Source organism: Balaenoptera borealis (assembly GCF_965194805.1).
Source record: "Balaenoptera borealis genome assembly, chromosome: 8".
Taxonomy (NCBI): Eukaryota; Metazoa; Chordata; class Mammalia; order Artiodactyla; family Balaenopteridae; genus Balaenoptera; species Balaenoptera borealis.
In genome coordinates, this window is record NC_138865.1 from 27301136 (window position 1) to 27321407 (window position 20272).

Sequence of the window (20272 nt, forward strand, 5' to 3'; positions counted from 1 at the left end):
CAGCAGGGCTTCCCTGGTGGCGCAGTGGTTGAGAATTGGTGCCTGCCAATGCAGGCGACATGAGTTTGATCCCTGGTCCGGGAAGATCCCACATGCCGCGGAGCAACTAGGTGCCACAGCTGCTGAGCCTGTGCTCTGGTGCCCACGAGCCACAACTGCTGAAGTCCGTGCGCCTAGAGCCTGTGCTCTGCAACGAGAGGCCACTGCAATGAGAAGCCCATGCACCACAACCCAGAGTGGACCCCGCTTGCTGAAACTAGAGAAAGCCCGCGCACAGCAACGAAGACCCAACGCAGCCAAAAATAAATAAACAAATAAATAAAGATACATGTCAACTAAATTAAAAAAAAAAATGGGCAGAAGACCTAAATAGACATTTCTCCAAAGACAACATACAGATGGCCAAGAGGCACATGAAAAGATGCTCAACATCTTTAATTATTAGAGAAATGCAAATCAAAACTACAATGAGATATCACCTCACACTTGTCACAATGGCCATCACCAAAAAATCTATACAATGAATGCTGGAGAGGGTGTGGAGAAAAGGGAACCCTCTTACATGGTTGGTGGGACTGTAGATTGGTACAGCCACTATGGAGAACAGTATGGAAGCTCCTTAAGAAGCTAAAAATAGAGTTACCAGATGATCCAGCAATCCTACTCCTGGGCATATATCCAGAGAAATCCATGGTTCGAAAGGATACAGGCACCCCAATATTCATTGCAGTGCTGTTTACAATAGCCAAGATATGGAAGCAACCTAAATGTCCATTGACAGATGAATGAATAAAGACGATGTGGTACATACATACAATAGAATATTACTCAGCCATTAAGAGAATGAAATAATGCCATTTGCAGCAACATGGATGGAACTGGAGATTATCATACTAAGTGAAGTAAGTCAGACAGAGAAAGACAAGTACCATATGATATCACATATGCAGAATCTCAAAAAAAGTGATACAAATAAACTTATTTACATAACAGAAACAGACTCACAGACTTCGAGAACCAACTTATGGTTACCAGGGGGGATGGGTAGGGGAGATGGGATAGATTGGGAGTTTGGGATTGACATGTACACACTGCTACATTTAAAACACATAACCAACAAGGGCCTACTGTATAGCACAGGGAACAGTGCTCAATATTCTGTAATAACCTAGGGACTTGCCTGGTGGCCAGTGGTTAGGACTCAGTGCTCCCAATGCAGGGGGCTCGGGTTTGATCCCTGGTCAGGGAACTAGATCTCACACACTGCAACTAAATATTCCACATGCCACAACTAAAGATCCTGCATGCAGCAACGAGGATCCTGCGTGCTGCAACTAAGACCCAGAGCAGCCTAAATAAATAAATAAATAAATAAATAAATAAATTCTGTAATAACCTAAATGGGAAAAGAACTTGAAAATGAACAGATACATGTACAACTGAATCACTTTGCTGTACACCTGAAACTAACACAACATTGTTAATCAACTATGCTCCAATATAAAATAAAAATTAAAAAAAAAAAAAGAAAATCCCTTAGCCCAGAAAAAAAATGATATCATCGAGTTCAGTGTCTGAGAATTACCTTCTGCAGCATTTCCAATAGAATGTCATCTGGTTTCTACTAGAATACTTTCAGTCTAGTGGACTCAGCATCTCAGTAGGCAGCTCAGTTGGACACTTCTAGTTATGAGAAAGGGCTTTTGTTTTTTAAAATCAACCCAAATCAGCCTGTCTGTATCCTCTGTCCATTGATTTTGGTTCTAGTCTCTGGAGCACAGCAGAACAAGTCCATGGCCTGTTTTAATATCTACAGTCTCTTCTGTCTTTGTTCCTCAGTCCCTCTAAATTCACCTGGCAGGGCCACTTCTCTCAAAAGCCAAGTAGCCGAATGTGAATGAATTCTTGTGCTACTTTCTGTTCCATTGGTCTATTGTTTTTCCTTGTGTTATTACCAAACTGTCTTAATTACTGTAGCTTCTTATATTAAGACTTGATATTTAGGACAGAAAGTCCTTTAGCCTTGTTCTTCTTCAAGAATGGCTTGGCTATTCTTTGGCCTTTGTATTTCCATGTACATTTTAGAATTTGTCTAGTTTAATAAAAACAAAAAAATACATCTTTTTCTTTAATTCTCTAACCATAGAAAGACACAATTCATTTTTATTTATTAATTGTATATCTGGAAAACATGTTAGATGATTTAATAATTTTTCTGAAAGTTATTTCAGATTTTCCTTTTCTTTTTCTATTGAGGTAACATTGATTTTTAACACTGTATAAGTCTCATGTGTACAACATTATATTTCTACTCCTGTATACCCTGCAATGTGCTCACCACTGAAAATTTATTTTCCGTCTGTCACCACACATTTGAGCCCCTTTACTCATTTCACTCTCCCCAACCCCTCCCCGCCACCATTTCAGATTTTCTATGTATACAACGATTTTACCTGGGCTAATCAGAGATTTTTCCTTCCTTTACTTAATTTTTTTTAAAAAAAATAAATTTATTTCTTTATTTGTTTTTGGCTGCATTGCTGTGCGTGGGCTTTCTCTAGTTGCGATGAGCGGGGGCTACTCTTTGTTGTGATGCGTGGGCTTCTCATTGCGGTGGTTTCTCTTGTTGCAGAGCACAGGCTCTAGGCGTGCAAGCTTCAGTAGTTGTGGTGCACGAGGTCAGTAGTTGTGGCTCATGGGCTCGAGAGCGCAGGCTCAGTAGTCGTGGCCCACGGGCTTAGTTGCTCCGTGGCATGCGGGATCTTCCTGGACCAGGGCTCGAACTGGTGTCCCCTGCACTGGCAGGTGTATTCTTAACCACTGTGTCACCAGGGAAGTCCTTAATTTTCTACTTATACCTTTAAAACATTTTTTTCTTTTTCTTGCTTTACTGCACTGGCCAGGACCTTCAGTGGGCCTGCTTGTCTTATTCCCAGAAAGGGAAAAATTTCAATATTTCAACATTGAGTATTTTTTAATAATAGCTTTACTGAGATATAATTTATATATCATTAAATTCACCCTTTTAAAGTATACAATTTAGTGTTTTTAGTATTTTCATAGTTGGGAGCCATCACCACTACCTACTTTTGGAACATTTTGGTGACTCTATAAAGAAACCCTGTACCCATTAGCAATCACTCCCCATCGTGCCATCCCAACTCTTACCCTCCTCACCCCAACAACCACTCATCTACTTTCTGCCTGTATGGATTTGCCTATTATGGACATTTCATATAAAAGAGTCACACAATATGTGGCCTCTTGTGACTGGCTTCTTGCACTGAGCATAATCTGTTTGAGGTTCATCCATGTTGTAGCATGCATCAGTGCTTCATTCCTTTTTATTGCTGAATAATATTCCACTGTAGAAACAGACCACACTTTATCCATTCATCAGCTGATGGATATTTGAGTTGTTTCCACATTTTGGCTGTTATGAATAGTGTAGCTACACAATTCAAAATTCGTGTATAAGTTTCCATGTGGATTTATGTTTCTCCTTCTCTTGGGTATATAGCTAGGAGTGGAAGTATGTTGCTTTTTTGTAGATAACTCTGACAGACTAAGGAGTCCCCTTCTATTTCTAGTATGGTAACAGCTTTTTCTCTCTTCCTTCTTTAAACATTAAGGTGATAATATAATGTTTGGATTTTATCCTTAAATCAACCAGGTATTTCTTAAATAAACCTGGTGTAGTCATGATATATTATCCTATTTATATACTGCTAGATTTGGTTTGCTAATATTTTACTATTTTTAAAAATCTATGTTCACTAGTCAGACTGATCTATAATTTTTCTTTCTTGTAATGTCCTTGTCAGGTTGCAGTATGGTATGGTTATGCTGACCTTAAAGAATTGTTTGGTAGAATTTGTTGATTAATATAGGCCTATAGTATTCTTTGTGGGAAGGTTTGAAATGATGGATTCAATAGTAGACAATTCAGATTTTCTATTTCTTCTTCTGACAGTTTTATTGTCTTTTTCGAGGAAGTATCCATACTGTCTAAATTTGCTGGCATAAAGTTGTTCATAATATCCTCTTATTTTAACTGTTTTCACTCTGTAGTAATAGAAATTTTCCTAGTCCTCATACTGGTGACCTGTGCTTTTTCCCTTTCTCCTGCATCAGTCTTGCTACATATTTTATTAGTTTTGTTAAAAAAAATTTTTTTGGCATTGTTGATCCTGTCTCCTGCATGAATTTTTCTATTTCATTGATTTTTTGGCAAACACTGCCAGGGCAAAAAGGTGCTCATGAACCCTCTCAGATCTAAACCCAGTGATTCTTTATGGTCTTTTTTTTAACCTCATCGACGATTTTAAGATGTTTTTAAATAGTGATCCAGTTTTTTTAGTTGTCTTTGATGGGAAGGTTGGTAGAATCATCCAATCCTCCAGTATTAGATATAAAAAACTGAAAATTTTAACTGTGTATTTAAAAATTTTATGCTACTTATATATATTACCTATTCAAAAATACGAAAATCATTTAAAAAATAAAGTGGCAGGTAAATGGACATTTTACGTATTTCCGGTGGGAGTATACATTACTAGAATGTTTTTGGAAAGCAATCTGGAAAAATGCACCAAAACTCAAAAAGGGGAAAAATCCAAATGTCCACTGATAGGGGACTGTATCATGGCATATGCATACATTAGTACTCCACTTAAATGTAAATATTCCTCTGAGAGGGTAAATTCAATGAAAGCAAATGAAGCACTGTCACACTTCAGTGTGAGTTAGCTGAAAAGGCATTTAACTATGGCACCAGGAAGGGATATAGACTAGGCCTGAAGCAAGATAAGACTCCCATTTCTGAGAGGGGAAATTTAGCTTTATCTGAGCAACTACACCCTTAAAAGAAAGACTAACTCATTGAAAATATTGAAAAGGTGACTTTACTCAAACACATGTTTTGGAGTTGGAACCCATGCTGGCTGTGCTTGTAGCCTGGGCACTCAGGGACCTGCTGACACCCTGTTTGGTGACCAACACCAAACTCTGCAGAGAGGCTGTCAGAGCCAAGCTTTAGAACATAGTTGTGGCTGCAGTAATAAAAAGGAGGAGAACACCAATACCAGCATTTCCCATGTACTACTGTGGTTAACATAGTTTCTGCAGGACTCATGTAACAGTCCATTAACCCACAAGATTTTAGAGCAGGGACCTCAGAAACTGTATAATCTGGTTCTCTGCAACTTTGCCAATCTTGGTATGATAATCTTGGCTATTCCTCTATGCTGCTATTTAAGTTTCTTCTTTTTCTGCTTGTTTAAAGTTTTTTTTTTTTTTAAGTTATTCTTTTTTTTCTGATCTGGTTATGAAAAGCTCAAAACATTATAAAAGTACAGAATTACATACTAAAATCCTCCCATAATTCCATCACCCAAAGATAACCACTAACAGTTTGTTGTTTATTTCTTCCAATTTGTTCTCTAGGAAGATGCTAAATTGTATACATGAAAAGAAGGGAACATAATAGCACGTGTACTATTTTAAAATTTCTTTCTTCCTCTTGGTATATTGTGGACAATTTTGCATGTCTGTATAACAGTTACTTCAGTCTCTCTACGTAGCTTTATGGCAGCCTACTGTTCCCTATCAGTATGTAACTGGTTAATTCCCCTCCCACCTTGGGAACAATGCTTCAAAGTACTTTCCTAGAGGCACACTTGTGCAGAGAAAGATGTGTTTCTACAATGGATTCCTAGAAGTGAAATGCTGGGACAGAGTATAGCTATTGTTAATTTGTCCTGTTTCTTATTTATTTATTTATTTGGCTCTGCCGGGTCTTAGTTGCGGCACATGGGATCTTTAGTTGCTGGCATGCGGGCACTTTTAGTTGGGGCATACGGGCACTTTTAGTTGCGTCATGCGGGATCTAGTTCCCTGACCTGGGATCGAACCTGGGCCCCTTGCATTGGGAGCGTGGAGTCTTAACCGCTGGACCACGAAGGAAGTCCCTATCCTGTTTCTTTTGAGGACAACTTAACAATAGTTATACTCTGTCCCAACATTTCACTTCTAGGAATCCATTACAGAAGAGTTTCTCAGACTCACAGACTTAGAGAACAAACTTATGGTTATCACGGGGGAAGAGTGGGGGGAAGGGATAGTTAGGGAGTTTGGGATTGACATGTATATACTGCTATATTTTAAATGGATATCCAACAAGGACCTACTGCATAGCACGACGAACTCTGCTCAATGTTATGTGGCAGCCTGGATGGGAGGGGAGTTTGGGGGAGAATGGATACAGGTATAGGTATGGCTGAGTCACTTTGCTGTGCACCTGAAACTATCACAACACTGTTAATGGCTATACTCCAATATAAGATAAAAAGTTTTTAAAAAAAGAACATAAGTTTCTGTTTGCCCCAAGCAATGTGTCCAATACTGCATGTCATCCACATTTTTTTCCTCTCAAAACAATGTATATATTTCAAATCAGGCCACATTTTTTTAAAGACATTTTTTTAGAGCAGTTTCAGATGCACAGAAAAATTGAGAGGAAGGTTACAGAGGTTTCCCATATATCCCTAGTCCCCACCATCACACAGCCTCCCCGATTATCAACATCCCCCACTAGAGTGGTGCATTTGTTATAACTGATGAACCTATACTGACACATCATAATCACCCAAGTCTATAGTTTCATTATGGTTCACTCTTGGTGTGTACATTCTATGAGTTTAGACAACAGTATAAACACGTGTATCCATCATTATGATATCATACAGAGTATTTCCACTGCCCTAAAAATGCTCTGTGTTCCACCTATTCATTCCTCCCACCACCAACCCCTGGCAACCACTGACCTTTTTACTGTCTTCATAGATTTGCCTTTTCCAGAATGTCACATAGCTGGAATCACATAGTACATAGCCATTTACGAACTGCTTTTTTTACTTAGTAATACGCATTTAAGGTTCCTCCATGTCTTTTCATGGCTTAATAGTCCATTTCTTTTTAGCAGTGAATAATATTCCATTGTAGGATGCACCACAGTTTATCCTTTCACCTACTGAAGGACATCTTGATTGCTTCCAAGTTTTGGCAACTATGAATAAAGCTGCTGTCAACATCTGTGTGCAGGTTTTTGTGTGGACGTAAGTTTTCAACTTATCTGGGTAAATACCAAGGAGCAAGACTGCTGAATTTTTCTAGGAAACCACTAAACTACCTTCCAAAGTGGCTGTACAATTTTGTACTCCCACGAGCAATGAATGAGAACTCCTGTTGCTCCACATTCTCACCCGCATTTGGTATTATCAGTGTTTTGGTTTTTGCAATTCTAATAGGTGTGTAGTGGCTTCTCATTCTTGATTAAATTTCCAAAGCTCTTTCCTGATTGTGGGTAGGTATTTTGGGGGGGAGATGAGGGCAACTCCTATCTCTAATGTTAGAATCTTCGCAAATGTTTGGTAATCTTGGGCTACCTGCTTATGTTAAAAACACTGACCCAAAGCTCTGAATGTGTGGGTGGAGATAGATAGTCAACTTTGTGCTTGTACTGGGTTGAGCTAGTCTGGATTCTGAACATGGGGGTTCCCATTTCTACTAGACACCCAAGGTCAAGTGGATGAGAACATGGGTTCAATTTGGGGGTAAATGCCTAATACTTGGAACAAATTATGGAGACATCAGTAAGGTTGGGGTCATATGCCCTGCTTCTCTTGAGTACAGTTTCCCAACGAATCTCACCATTCCTAGGATCTATAATTTCTAAACCTGGAACACCCTCAGAGTTACCTTGTCTCACACATGTTTTGTTGTCATCTGCCAGACAGAGCCTATGTACCTTCAGTCTTCAAGGAATTTCTCAACATTTCTTGTCTTCTAATAGTACTAATTATTTTGTAATGCAGTGTTACATTTTTAAAAACAAACATAGTTTTTGTTATTTTTAGGAATTTGGGTGGCCCATGTGCTCAGTCCATCATCTTGATTTGATCTATCCAGGTCATGTTAAGATTTTGGAAAAACAAAAATGTAGCTTCTCTCTGTCAAATAATTTAGACCCATGAGGTAAGTAAGAATTAAAAAAAATAGATATTATAATTACCTAGTCTACGACAGGCATTTTGTATGTGCTATTCATTCTATCTGCACAAAAATTTGAAAGATAGGTATTACGATCCCAGCTGTACAAAGAAAAAACTTTAGTCACAAACAGCAGTAACTCACCCAAGGTCCCCTATAAGCAGCACTGTGGGCCAGGAACCTTGATCTGTCTCCGACCTGCTTATTTGCAGATGAAGAAACTGAGGCTGAGGTAGATAACTAATTTGCCAGTTACCTTAATCAGAAGCCTCATAGCTCCCTTGCATATTTTCTTCTTATTGCTTAAGGTTGGAAGTTACATAATTTCAATGACATTAATATGTAACAGCATGCTGTTTTGTTAACAATATTGTGTGTGAGACTGGTGTGGCCGGCAGAGAGCCGATGAGAGAGTTAAATAACATTAACCCAATTAAAGGCATTCCAGGAATGCACAGTCCTCTAACTTGGCAACGATGACATCTCTGCAGTCTGACAAAGCTCAAGTGATACGCAGGCTAGTATGAACGTTAAGATTTTTAATGTAATTAGTCTATGAAAATCACTCATTTCTTAATCAAGCTCCACTTTTGTGCTTCCGACTCCACCTTCTCAGCCTACAGACTAATGCTTTTTTCCCCCTCTGCTGCTTTCCACTTTTCTCATGATTTAGAACAAATATTTGCCTTGGTAACTATTTTCCCTGGTTACTCTCTTGGCTGATTTTCTGCACAAAGAACCGAAAGGCATGTATCCCCAAGGGAAGCAGTTATTTTAGATTTTGCAAAGAAGTCAGTTAACATTTTTCAACATTCCCTTGTTTGTTTTAAAGAAAGCTCTGGTTTTGTTTCATTTTCATCTGGAGACTTAAATGACACCAAGCAAAGCCTACTTAGTTTAGATTTCCAGGTAAAATGTTTTAAATTTTAAGTTTCTACTAAAGCATGTGGAATGGTTTTAATATTTGGCTGTTTTATGTTGCAAATATGTTTAACCCTTGAGGAAATAAGCTCTTACTAATAGATTTTAAAAGTTTAAAGTGTACATTATTTTGTTTATTTGTTTTTTTCAGGATGACTACTTCTTAAGTATTTAAAACTTTATGAAATTAGGATTCAATATATTTTTATATGTTTAAATAGAATTACATGCTCAATAGAAGTATAAGTTGGTTTGAAAATTTCATTCTTTTCTATTTTTAAGTCCTAAAAGAGCATAAAGGATTAATTAAAAATGTTTTTCATTTTAAGCCTATAGAGTGAAGTTAAAAGGGATAATAGGCATCTCGCCCTTTGTGTAAAAGTTTAAAATTTAATTTAAACCCTTTAAAGCTTACTTAAGACAGATGACGAAGAATTTTAATGGAAAAAAAAACAATAAGTTAACCAAGATTTACAGATGATATTTAATGTTGGGATAAACACAATAAATGTTAAAAAGAAAGAAAATTTTACTTGATCAAAATAATACATACAGTGATTAGACCTATTGTGTCATAAAAGTTTACCCCTAGAAACATATTCACTCGATTATAAAGTTGTTTTTGGAGTAAATATTAAAGGCAATGTGAAATTCTATAAATCACTGAAAATAACAAAGGCCTAGGCATCAATGATAAAATTAGTATTGAGAGGCCATTTCATAAACATTATTTAAACATTTCAATTAGACTATTTAGATTCTGATTTTGTTAAAATTAAGATAGCTCTGTAAATTTATTTTTGTACGTATCTATTTAGATTTCTGGGTAAGTAAAAGTGAGCCAATTTGGGAGGGGGGTGGAAGACAAAGAGGGATGGGAATAATGGGAGAAGGGTGAGCTTGGGCAAAGTTCTGCTAAGTAAGAGGCTCAGGGACAATACGATGCCTGAGACCCTCATGGAAGTTTATCTCCAGAGCCCTTAGATCCAGGGCCTGACTCCTCATAACTCTCACCTACCACAGGATGGAGAGTCACATATATGACTGTCAAAGCAAGAATATCTCCATGTACAGATTTTATGTAGAGCACAGAATTTATGCTCTTTGTCAGAGCTCACTTCTCCTGCCACTCAGCAAATTCTACTTCTACCCTGTCTCACAGTGCAACTTTTCATATTGCTTTCCCCTGCTGCTGTTGCTATTTCTTCCCAACATATTACCTTGCTCTCTGAATGGACTTTGACAATTTTAGCCGCCAATCAGCTAGGGGATTTGCTCCTCCCTTACATTTTGCATGTTAGTTTTTCTAAAACTAATATAGATTACAAAAAGTTGTTCTAATATAGTTTCATTTCAGTGACCTACAGTAAAGGGTTTGAAATGACTGCAGTAATTAATGTACCTATATACTGAAAAAAAGATTGCATGCTGAGGTTAGTTGACATGAAAATAACTTACAGGCTGCTATTTGTTGAGCCAAGGTAAAATGGTGACAAGTCAGCATATGATCCAAGTACATACTGACTACAGGAGGATAATTCTGGCAGATGAAGTTATAAAAAGAACTGAGATTCAAGAGGGCAAACTAAGCAGATATCACTCTTTTCCTCTTACCAAATACCTAGAAATAAGAGAAGATATATTACAAACAAATACACACATGGATATATAGCTGCAGTAGGAAATAAGAAGGGGAGCTTCTGGTGAGACAGAAACTGTGAGGAATCCTTCAAATACAGAGAGAAGATGGGAATGAATTTAAAGAGGAAAACCATAGCCTTGAATAGGTATGGGAGAGAACTGTGTAAAAAGAGCTTCTGTGGAAAAGAAAGAAGTCATTAGAGTAAAAGATCCTAAGAAGGATACATTAAGGAAAAAAAAAACACCCCATACATTATAGTAAAACTTCTGAATATTAAAAATGAGTTCAAAATCTGAAAAAAAAACTTCTACAGAGAGAGGAAAAAAGATTTGTTACAAGAGATGAGAATCAGATTCAATTTAAACTTTTCATCAGTAACAGATATAAGAAACAAATGGAACAATACCTATGAAGTATTGAAGGAAAATTATTCTAAAATCATAATTCTATTTCCAACTAAACAAAATGATATTTTCTGACATATAAGAATTCAAAACTTTTACAACCTAAAACATTCTCTTAGAGAAAAATGATATATTTCAGGGAAATAAAACTAATCTGATGGAACTCATGCTTCTTATAATGGCAGACTATGCAATTCAGACCATTCAGCCTGCTGAGAATAATTAGAAAAAAATAGGAAAAATAACAGGGCCAATATTTGGGATAGGACTGGAATCCTAAGAGGTCTGGAACAGCTTTTCTTCTGGAGGCATCTGTGGAACCAGAAGAGGTGACTGAGAAGCTTAGTATAGCTTTAAAACAGCCTCTCAAGTCAAGACAGAAACAAAACTCAAGGAATGGGGCCAATCAAGTAGCAGGGGTGGCAGGGAAAAGTGATGCAGATGAAATCACCAGGTTTTGGTTTGGGACTTAAAGTATAATTATAATTAGTTATAGTGAAACTCAGCTTCAAATCATTCAATTTATGATTGATAGTGCCCTTAACCTCATGTCTGAATGTAAATCCTTTTAGGATAAATAATAAATATATCATTGTAGGCTTCAAAGTATATTCACAATTTTTCATATACAATGGCTGGCAATCAAATGCCATCAGGCATAGGAAGAAACAGAAGAAAATGGCTAAAAACCTAGAAAGAAATAACAGACAATAGAAATAGACATACAGAATGTCCTGAAATGGAGTTTTCAGACTCAGACTTAAATAAATGTGATTAATATGTTCAAAACGTGAAAAACAAGATTGAAAATTTCAGTAGAGAAACAATAAGAACCCACTGAAAAGCCGAAAAACTAAAAAAAACACAATAACAGAAACAAAGAAGTCAATGGATGGATTTAATAGCAGATAAACCACAGCTGAACAGATAATTAGTGAATGGAAGGGAGGTTAGTGGAATAACCAGGATCAATCACAGGGTGAGAGAAGGATAAAAAATACAAGAGAGGGAAAGTGACATTAAAGACATAATGAAAAGGCTATCATACATGTCACTGTAGTTTTGAAAAGAAAGAGGATAGAGAAGTAGGAAAGTATTATTTGAAGAGGTAAGGGCTAAGAAGTTTCCAAATTTGATAAATATCAGTCCACAGATTCAAGAAGTGCTATGAATCCTACATAGGATAAAAACAAGTAAATCATATCTATGTACAACAGAGTAAAACAGCTGAAAACCAAAGCCAAAGAGAATATCTTAAAAGCAACCAAAAAAGTTACTTTTAAAGGAGAAATAATTAGATTGACAGATGACTACTCAACACAAAATATGGAAACAAGAAGACACTGGAATGAAATCTTCCAAATGCTGAAAGAAAACACTTGTCAACCTAGAATTCCATATTTAGCAAATGCATCCTTTCAGAATGAACATGAGATATAAACATTTTCATATGACCAACAACCAAAAGAACTGGTCATCAGCAGTCCTGCACTAAAGGAATTACTAAAAGGTATTCTTTTAGGAAGAAAATAATCCTGATAGAAGACTGGAGATGCAGAAAGAAATAAGAAGAAAGAAAAAGGATAAATGTTTAGGAAGATCTAAATCAGTGGTTCTTAACTGGAGGCAGGCTGACTCCTTTCACCCCCAAGACACATCTGGTAATATCTGAAGACATTTTTGGTTGTTATAACTGAGAGGAAGGTGATAGTGGTATCTACTGGGTAGGAGCCAGGGATGCTACTAAATATACAAAGGCCAGCCCCCCCACCACAAAAAGGAATTATCCAACCCAAATGTTAATAGTGCTAAGGTTGAGAGAGCCTGATCTAAATGAACTTTTAGCATAAAATAATAATAATAATAATAATCTTTTGAGGGTTTAACATATATAAAGAATTAAAATATATGACAAAAGTAGTTTATGTTCTAGGATGAGGTAAGTAAAGTTAAAATCCAGAAAGAGGTAAAGGTACTAATTTATATTAGATTTGATAAGTCAAGGATGTATGTGGTAATCTCTACAAAGAACTTAATAGCAAAAAGTATACAATTACTAATGGAATAATAAAAACTAAGCAATCAATTAAAAAGAAAGCAAGCAAGAATGGAAAAAAAAACACACACACAGAACAGGCAGGACAAATAGAATACAAATATTCAGAAAATATATTTAAATTCAAACATATCAAGTGTTACAATAAATACAAATAGACTTTCTATTCCAATTAAAAGATAAAAATTGTCATATTGCACTAAAAATGATATGCTAATAGAAAATATATTGAAAATATGAAAGGCTGAAAGTAAAATGATGCAAAAAAATATATTAAGCAAACATTAATAAAAAGAAAGCAGCTACATTAATTAGACAAAGTAGATCTTATGACAAAACACACTACTAGAGATACAGAAAGTACCTAATGATAAAAGCACCAGAAATATATAACAATTCTAAATGTGTATATACCTATACCATGGCCTCAAAATATATTAATAAATATAACCAAAGTGGCTTATATTAAATTTCATCCAAAAATAAACCCAAGAGACAATATAGTTAAAAACAACAGAAAATCTATTATTACATTATTTATAAATTAAAAATTACAACTGAGGACATAAAAGTGCTCACTTTGGCAGCACATATACTAAAATTGGAACAACACAGAGAAGATTAGCATGGCCCCTGCACAAGGATGACAGGCAAATTTGTGAAGCATTCCATATTTTTACATAGAGAACAGACTTGTGGTTGCCAAGGGGGAGGAGGGGAGGAGGGGAGGGAGAGAGATGGGCTGGGAGTTTGGGCTTGGTAGATGCAAACTATTATATTTAGAATGGATAAACAACAAGGCCCTAATGTATAGCACAGGGAACTATACTCAATATCCTGTGATAAACCATAATGGAAAAGAATATAAAAAAAGAATGTATATATGTGTATAATTGAGTCACACTGCTGTACAGCAGAGATTGGCACAACATTGTAAATCAACTATTCTTCAATTTAAAAAAAAAGAAAAAAGAACATAAAAAATATTTCCAGAAGATATATGCACAAGAGTGTTTTGTTTTGTTTCGTTTTTTGGCCATGCCACGCAGCTTGTGGGATCCTAGTTCGCTGACTACAGATTGAACTTGTGCCCTTGGCAGTGAACGCTCGGAGTCCTAACAACTGGACCACCAGCGAATTCCCACAAGAGTGTTTACAACAGAGGAAAAGTGGAAAAAATTAAATATCCATCACCAAATTGTTTGTTACATAACTTATGGAACGAAAATAGAGTGCACAGACCAGATAGATTTACATACATTGACATATATATCCATATGACCACAATTTATTACTGAATGGAAAGAAAACAGATTGCAGTATATCGAACAATTCCATTTATGTTTAAATATATATGTTCATATATGTTTAGAAGGTATCATGAAAGATACCCTTAAACTAGGGGATGGGAAACTATGGCCCATAGGCCAAATTCTGTTTTCCAAAGTGCCATCAGAATACAGTTATGGCCATCCATTTACTTCTTGTCTATGGCTAGTTTTGGCTACAATAACAAAGATGAGTAGTTTTAACAGAGACTGTTGTCCTGCAAAGCTAAAAATATTTACTCTCTGGACCCTGAAGAAAAAGTATGTCTACCCTTGTACTAAACTATGAATTTTGGTTAAGGCAACTTGTTTTTTATGCCTATGTATCATTTTGAGTTTTTAAAAATTATGTACTAGTTTTAGAAACTTAAACACATCTTAAAAAGCATTGATAAAAAAAGATTAAGAACTCAGGAGAAAGAAAACTGTGTGAACATGGCTTTTATCTTTAAATCTCTTATGGGTCATGATGTGAACAACAAATTGTAGCTCAATCTAAGGAAGACTTTTCTGACAGAGCTGTCTGAACATGGAAGATAAAGAACTTCCCATTACTGGAAAAGCAGATGACTTCAAAGATTCATTCAAAATTTGAGTTCTATACAGTGAAGCACCATTATAAATGATATAGATTGCTAGGAAGCAAAAGCATCACCTGGCCACAATGAAAACACAAGCTGAAAGTAGGATCATAAATCAATGAACATGCAACTCTGACTAAATAAGCATATAAGCATACCACAGAGATGTTGTGTGTTTGGTTACAGACAACCACAATAAAGCTAATATTGCAACACAGGGAGTCACACAATTTTTTTTGGTTTCCCAGTGCATATAAAAGTTATGTTTACAGTATACTATATTCTATTTAGTGTGCAATAGCATTATGTCTAAAAAAATAATCAATGTTCCTGTCTTAATTAAAAAATACTTTATTGCTAAAAAAAATGCTAGCCATCATCTGAGCCTTCAGAGCATAATAATCTTTTTGCAACAGTAACATCAAACATAACTGATCACAGATCACCATAACAAATATAGTAATTTGGTAATAATGAAAAAGTTTGAAATATTTTGAGAATTACCAAAATGTGACAGCATGAAGTGAGCAAATGTTGTTGGAAAAAAGGAGCCGATAAACTTGCTTGATGCAGGGTTGCCTCAAACCTTCAATTTGTTAAAAAATGCAGTATCTGTGAAGCATGATAAAGTGCAATAAAACGAAGTATGTCTGTACTGTCTCTATAGTTTTGTCTTTTCCAGAATGCCATGTAGTTGCAGTCACACAGTACTAGTCTTTTCAGATTGGCTTCTTCCACTTAGTAATAAGCATTTAAGATTCTTCCATGTCTTTTCATGGTTTAAGAGCTTATTTCTTTTTAGCGCTGAATAATACTCCACTGTTTGGATGTAACACAGTTTATTTATCCATTCACTTACTTAAGGATGTCTTGGTTGTTCCCAAGCTTTGGCAATTATGAATATAGCTGCTGTAAACATCCATGTGCAGGTTTTTGTGTGGATATAAGTTTTCAGCTCATGTGGGTAAATATTAAGAAGCATGACTGCTGGATTGCAGGGTAAGAGTATGTTTAGTTTTGTAAGAAATTGCCTAACTGTCTTACAAAGTGGCTGTATGGTTTTGTATTCCCACAAGCAATAAATGAGAGTTCCTGCTGCTACACACCCTTACCTCACAATTTGTCAGTGTTTTTGACTTTGGCCATTCTAACAGGGTACAGTGCTATCTTGTTGTTTTAGCTTGTGATCTACTATTTTAAAAATCCATATTTGGGAGAAGAAAGTAGAAATTCTGGATGATAACTGTGGATTTGTCTACTTCTTCTTGCAGCTATACCAGTTTTTTTCTTCATGTAATTTGAATCTGTACTGTTCAGTGTATAAAGGCTTAGAATTGTTACATCTTCATGAATAGATCCTTTTATCATTACATAATGGCTCTCTTTATTCTTCTTCATCTTATATTAATATAGCCATCCCCTTTTTTTATTGAGTTAAATATGTCTTTTCTTAAAACTTTATTTATTCATTTTTTTTTTTTTTTTTTTGGCTGCGTTAGGTCTTCATTGCTGCGCGTGGGCTTTCTCTAGTTGAGGCGGGCGGGGGCTACTCTTCATTGAAGTGCGCGGGCTTCTCACTGCAGTGGCGTCTCTTTTGTGGAGCATGGGCTCCAGGCATGTGGGCTTCAGTAGTTGTGGCACGTGGGCTCAGTAGTTGTGGCTCGCAGGCTCTAGAGCACAGGCTCAGTAGTTGTGGTGCACGGGCTTAGGTGCTCCGCGGCATGTGGGCTCTTCCCGGACCAGGGGTTGAACCTGTGTCCCCTGCATTGGCAGGCGGATTCTTGACCACTGCGCCACCAGGGAAGTCCCCACTTTTCTTTTTTTTTTTTCCCCCACTTTTCTTTTGATTAGTGTTACCAAAGTATATATTTTTCCATCCTTTTAATTTTAACCCATTTGTATCTTTATTTAGCATGAGTTTCTTATAGGCAGCATAGAGTTGGGATTTTATTTTATTTTGTTTTGTTTTATTTTATTTTATTTTGTTGTGCTGGGTCTTAGTTGAGGCTTGCGGGCTCCTTACTTGTGGCATGTGAACTCTTAGTTGTGGTATGCATGTGGGATCTAGTTCCCTGACCAGGGATTGAACCCAGGCCCCCTGCATTGGGAGCATGGAGTCTTAACCACTGGACCACCAGGGAAGTCCCTAGAGTTGGGTCTTAATTTTTAAAAATTCAATCTGGACAGTCTCTGTGGCAGTTAATGAATTCACATTTAATATGATTTACATGTACTATGTTTTGGATTATTTTTATTATTCCACTTTATCACCTTTATTGGTTTATCAGCTATAACTCTTTTTTTGTTTAGTGGTTACCTTAGGGCTTATAGTATGCATCTTTAACTTATTACAATTATCTTATCTTCAGTTGATATTCCACTTTGCTTATAGTATTAGAACATTACAACAGTATATTTACACTTCCTCTTTCCTCCTTTCTGCTTCTGTTGTCATACATTTTACTTTCACTTAAGGTAGAAACCCCAAAATACAGTATTATTGTATTAATCAACACAACTGTTAAACAGATGACTGTATTAAACTAGCATCTTTTAAAGAGATTTAAAAATAAAAAAGTATTTATCTACAGATATGCCATTTCCTGTGGTATTCATTCCTTTGTGTAGATCCATAATTCTATCTGATATAATTTTCCTTCTACTTCAGCATTTCTCACAGTGCAATTCTGCTGGTGATTAATTCCTTCAGCTTCTCTATGTCTGAAAAAGTCTTTATGTTGCCTGTGTTTCTGAAAGACATTATCACTGAGTATAGAATTCTAAGTTGATTTTTTTCAGTACCTGAAAGTCATTGTTCCACTGTCTTCTGGCTTGTACTGTTTTGAATGAGAAGTCTTTTATTCTATTCTTAACTTTGTGTCTTTTCCTCTGGTCACTTTTAAGATGTTCCCCTTATTACTGGTTTTCAAGCAATTTGATTATGGTGAATATTTGACATAATTTTCTTCATATTTCTTATTTTGGGGGTTTACTGATCTTGGGTATGTGGGTTTATAGTTTTCATCAAATTTGGAAAATGACCAGTCTTTATTTCTTCAAATATTTTTGTGCCTCCCTAGTCCTTCAGGGACTGGAACTGGACATAAATTGATCTTCTTGAAGTTGTCCCACAGTTTGATGATGCTCTGTTCATGTTTTTTACTGGTCGTGTGTGTGTGTGTGTTTCATTTTGGATAATTTCTGGGACTATGTTTTCAAGTTTACTAATTTTTTCCTGCAATGTCTAATGTGCTATTCATCCCTTGCAGTATAGTTTTTCCTCTCTCACATTGTAGTTTACATCTTTAAAAGTTCAATTTGGATTTCTTTAAATATCTTTCCTCTACGTCTTGAACACACAGATTATGGTTTTAATAACTTTTAATGACCTACTTAATAATGATGTCAGCTGTGCTATGGATGGGTTGCAATAGATTGATTTTTCTCATCATGGGTCAACAATTCCTGTTTCTTTGTGTGCCTAGTAAATTTTTGCTGGATTTCCCAGTACTTGTTGGGTGCTCTGGGACATAGTTAAGTTGTTGCACACAGTTTGATCCTTTCTGGAGGCTTGCTACTCAGTTCTGTAAATGGGATCAGATCAGCCATTAGTCTAGGGTAAATTGTTTTCTCTGATGTGCCGATGCCCTTCTGAGCACTCTGCCTGATGCCCTTTGCAGTACAGGTTCTCCACTATGACTGGTGGACACACAGAGTCTGCCCAGTCTTTTCTAGCCCAAAGGATTTTTTCTTTTTGTCCTTCATGGTAGTTCTTTCTCAAGTGTTGAGTAGTTTACTCATACAAATGTGCTAATCATACTCGGTTGAAGACTTGATATCTTTGGAAGTCTTTTTCAGGGTAGCTCTCACCTCCCTGTGCTCTGCTCTGCAAACTCTTGCCTCTCTGGCATCCCCAGGACCCCAGGTTTTTTTTTTTTCAACTCAGGGAGATTGTTGGGCTCTGACTGGGTCCTCACCCTGGGCTTCAGCCTCGGCAGGAACTCCCTCCAGGCAGTGAGCAGGAGCTCAACTTGGATTTTCCCCCTCTCAGGGACTTCTGTTCTGTGCTAATCCATGGTTAAAGTTTGAAAAAGTATTCATTTCTCAAATATGTTTTTCAGCTTCACCATGTGCAGGGCCCTGTACTGCTCTTGAGACCAGCTGATTAAAAGTTACTCTTTGTCCCTCTTACCTCTTTATAACTGATACTAGTTTGCTGTTATTTTTATTTGGTGCAATTATGCTCTTTCCCCCCAACAAAGAAAATTATAACACTAGAGAATAAAATAATAAAATATAAGAGCTGGGAAAATGAATTGTGGATGATGTTAGTCACAGAATGACTTGGCAGAGAGGTGGAGAGAAACCTCCTGAGTAACCTCTGAAAACCTACAACACAGTGGTCCAGAGAGGGGTCGGCAAACTATGGCCTGGGGGCTAAGTCTGACCCACTGCCTGTTTTGGAATTTGTGTTCACAATTGTGTACATATTGTCTACTTTCATGTTACAAGGGTCGAGTGGAGTAGTTATGACAAAGAATGCATGGCCTGTAAAACCTAAAATATTTACTATATGGTTCTTTATAGAAAAAGTTTGCTCATGTCTGGTCTAGCAATAAAGTACTAAAAATTATTTGATTCTGACAGGAAAATTCTAAATTCTGACTTGGCAGTAATACTATAGCATAGAGCCCATATATTATATGTGTTATATCTCACAGACTTGCTGCTGAGGGATATAGGCAATTATAGGCCAATTTTCAGAGGTAAAAATTTAGTCACTAACTCTGAAATTCTGTTTCATTCTCATCCTAGGAATCAAATAGTGAAAAAGCAAGCATGAAGTTTTCAAGCTTGTATTGTTTTCTTCTGCTTCTCATTTTTCAAACTGACTTTGGACAAAATGAAGAAACTTCTAGGAAGGAAAGAAGGAAGATGTATTATAGAAGACAGAGAAAAAGTTCCTCGCCCATCCACAGATCCAGTAGACAGCTTGGAATTAAGCAAATGAGGATAGTTACACCAGCAGCAACACTTCCCATGGTTAACTTGGATTATAGTACGGAGGAAAAGTTTGAATCCTTTTTAAGATTTCCTGGAGTAGAATCAAGCTATAATGTGTTACCAGGTAAGAAAACAGTAGGAGAGAGGAAGAGAGAAAAACTCCAAAAAGAAAATTTAAAAAAAATTCAAGTTATTATATTATCTTTTGGTTTAATCTACAAAGATAAATTTTGAAATAATTTAAAAAACCATTTATAGAATATACTTATAATACAAATTATTGTAAA

General features: G+C 36.4%; 2 protein-coding genes across 9 annotated transcripts in view; one reads left to right on the forward strand and one right to left on the reverse strand.

Annotated features, from left to right (window-relative positions):
• Window positions 1–20272, reverse strand: part of CENPP (centromere protein P) — a 215329-nt gene that overhangs the window by 30459 nt on the left and 164598 nt on the right. The gene's annotated exons all lie outside the window — the stretch shown is intronic.
• Window positions 4084–20272, forward strand: part of ECM2 (extracellular matrix protein 2) — a 41100-nt gene continuing 24911 nt past the window's right edge. For 2 of the 4 annotated variants that reach the window (XM_082400929.1, XM_082400931.1), the window contains exons 1-2: window positions 8616–8958; window positions 19797–20109. In XM_082400929.1, coding sequence (XP_082257055.1) covers window positions 19821–20109 — 289 coding nt within the window. In that variant the 5' untranslated portion in view covers window positions 8616–8958; window positions 19797–19820. Of the gene's footprint in view, window positions 8567–8615; window positions 8959–19796; window positions 20110–20272 lie in introns of those variants that run through there. The other 2 variants (XM_082400930.1, XM_082400932.1) reach the window with 2 other exon arrangements.